This window comes from Atta cephalotes (assembly GCF_000143395.1).
Source record: "Atta cephalotes unplaced genomic scaffold scaffold02152, whole genome shotgun sequence".
NCBI classification, from domain to species: Eukaryota; Metazoa; Arthropoda; class Insecta; order Hymenoptera; family Formicidae; genus Atta; species Atta cephalotes.
The window spans coordinates 1-2363 of NW_012132216.1; the positions used below are offsets into that span (position 1 = coordinate 1).

Below are 2363 nucleotides of genomic sequence, written 5' to 3' on the forward strand. Positions count from 1 at the left end.
GTGTGTGTGTGTGTGTAGTGTGTAGTGTGTGTGTGTGTGTGTGTGTGTGTGTGTGTGTGTGTGTGTGTGTGTGTGTGTGTGTGTGTGTGTGTGTGTGTGTGTGTGTGTGTGTGTGTGTGTGTGTGTGTGTGTGTGTGTGTGTGTGTGTGTGTGTGTGTGTGTGTGTGTGTATATATATATATATATACAAAATCGCGTACCATTAGTCAACAAAATGATTGGGTTTGCATTAACAAACTCAAAATTTCTTTTATGGATGAGTTTCATATGTTTTACGTTTTATCATTGTTTCCGTTTATTCTTGTCTCTGCAGGATGGTGATCCATTACTGCTGTTATATTTATTGATCCACTATATTAGTATGATGCACTTACATGCAGTTGACATTACAGAAAGGATCTACGGGAGTGTTAACATTGACGGAAGAAGAGAAGAGAACTTTGATAGCCGAAGGATATCCCGTGCCCACAAAGCTTCCATTAACGAAGCAAGAGGAGAAATCTTTAAAGAAAATACGAAGAAAAATTAAAAATAAGGCACGTATAATAAGATCTCAAATACTCCAATTTTCTCAAATGTTATCCAAGTTAATACGAAATTATAAATAATGAAATAAGTGATGAAAATTACTAATTTTGTGCATATATTTTTTACAGATATCAGCGCAGGAATCACGAAGAAAGAAGAAGGAATATATGGATGGTTTAGAGAGGCGGGTTACCATGTTGACGAATGAGAATTCCTCTTATAGAGACAGGCTGAATTCTCTAGAAGATACGAATCGCGAGTTAATGAAGGAGTTACAACGTCTTCAGGCTTTGCTGCAGCTACAACAATAGATTTATTCATTTCTATCTAGAATAGCCTAAAGCCTTTGTTTGATGTCATTAAAATTTTTAAGAAGACTTAACGTTAATTGACATTAAGTATAATTGTTTTCCCTAAAAATGAATATTTGATCTGACGAATATTGCAATGATTTGCGATAACGCATGAAACAATTTCATATTGTTACGGAGATTACAAATTATAAAATTTTGAAAAATATTTTAGATTTTCAAATCTTTTACAGATATTAATATAGATTTATCTATAATCATCAAATTGCTCTTCCACAGAAATTTTAATCCTTACAATTGTTATGAGGTAATGAAAATGGCGTGTTTTTCTTGCTAAGTCACAGATCAGAATTGAAAAGAGATATATTTTTAGGGATTAGTGCAATTTCTTTACATTCCTAGAATGTCTTCCTCACATACAAAATGCGACGAAGTATCTTGCAGCGATTGAAAATTTATGAATCCCAAATGCTGCAAACTGCTTCAATTTCTTTAATAACAAGATTTTACGCCAATATAATAGTAAGTCGTTATATTCTTCGCTAAATATTTTTGCAACATATTTTTGCCAGGAGTGCCTTCACGGATTTATTTCTATATTTCTTCCAGCTTTGCATACCGTATAGGAGGTTAATTTCTTGCAATTATATATTTGACTTGAACTTTTAATTTTAATGAAATAGAAATATTTCAGAAATATTCGGGATTCGAATGTTCCATCAGCAATGCTTGTTGCATGTTGCGAAAAGCAGTTGCCGGCTATTGCCAAACTCGATGCAACGATAATTTTTCGAATAGATGTTCAGGTGTAAATTATTAATTATTTCCTATATTTGTGGTTCGAAAATGGCGACAACATTTTAAACAGATCCATTTAGGATCCGATAAAAGTACATTTGACGTCTATAAGCTATTATATATCGGTATATAATCTATTTTGACTAGTTTTGTCATTTGTTTCGCCCATATATAAAACAAAATACATATATATAATATATGACATATTTTATAGAAAAAAGAAGAGAATATGAAAGTACGATTATTATTATTATTATTATTATTATTATTATTATTATTATTATTATTATTATTATTATTATTAGAAAAGTGTAACGTGAAAGTTCGATGCAATCGAAGTTATTGTGTTTGCGTTTTACAAGATGATATTCAATTTATTGTATGTACAATAAGATTATCATAGATCGAATTGGAAACAATTGCATCGAATCGACGGTATACTATTTTTTTAGAGCACTTTCACTAACGCTAAAACAGGTGTTGGAGTAAGGCTCTAAGATTACCGACGCATTAATTCATTTCGTTTTAATTCGAAACGCGAAATAGAAACATTTGTAGAAAATAAATTTACGAATGTAGATTACATTTTGCTTGTCCACGAAGAATCATCTATAATTGCATTTGCAATTTTATTCGAACGGCGAGCTCTAGCTTCATTCTTCTTGACGTATATCGTTATATAGATAAATATATATATATATATATATATATATATATATATATATA

General features: G+C 30.9%; 1 protein-coding gene across 1 annotated transcript; it reads left to right on the forward strand.

The window, feature by feature from the left end:
• Nucleotides 1-380: 380 nt before the first annotated feature.
• Nucleotides 381-839, forward strand: LOC105625511 (cyclic AMP response element-binding protein A-like; the record flags this gene model as incomplete). The annotated part of the gene is made up of 2 exons (XM_012206835.1): nt 381-536; nt 657-839. Coding segments are annotated over 2 exons (339 nt in total), but the record flags the coding sequence as incomplete, so codon positions are not given.
• Nucleotides 840-2363: the final 1524 nt, after the last annotated feature.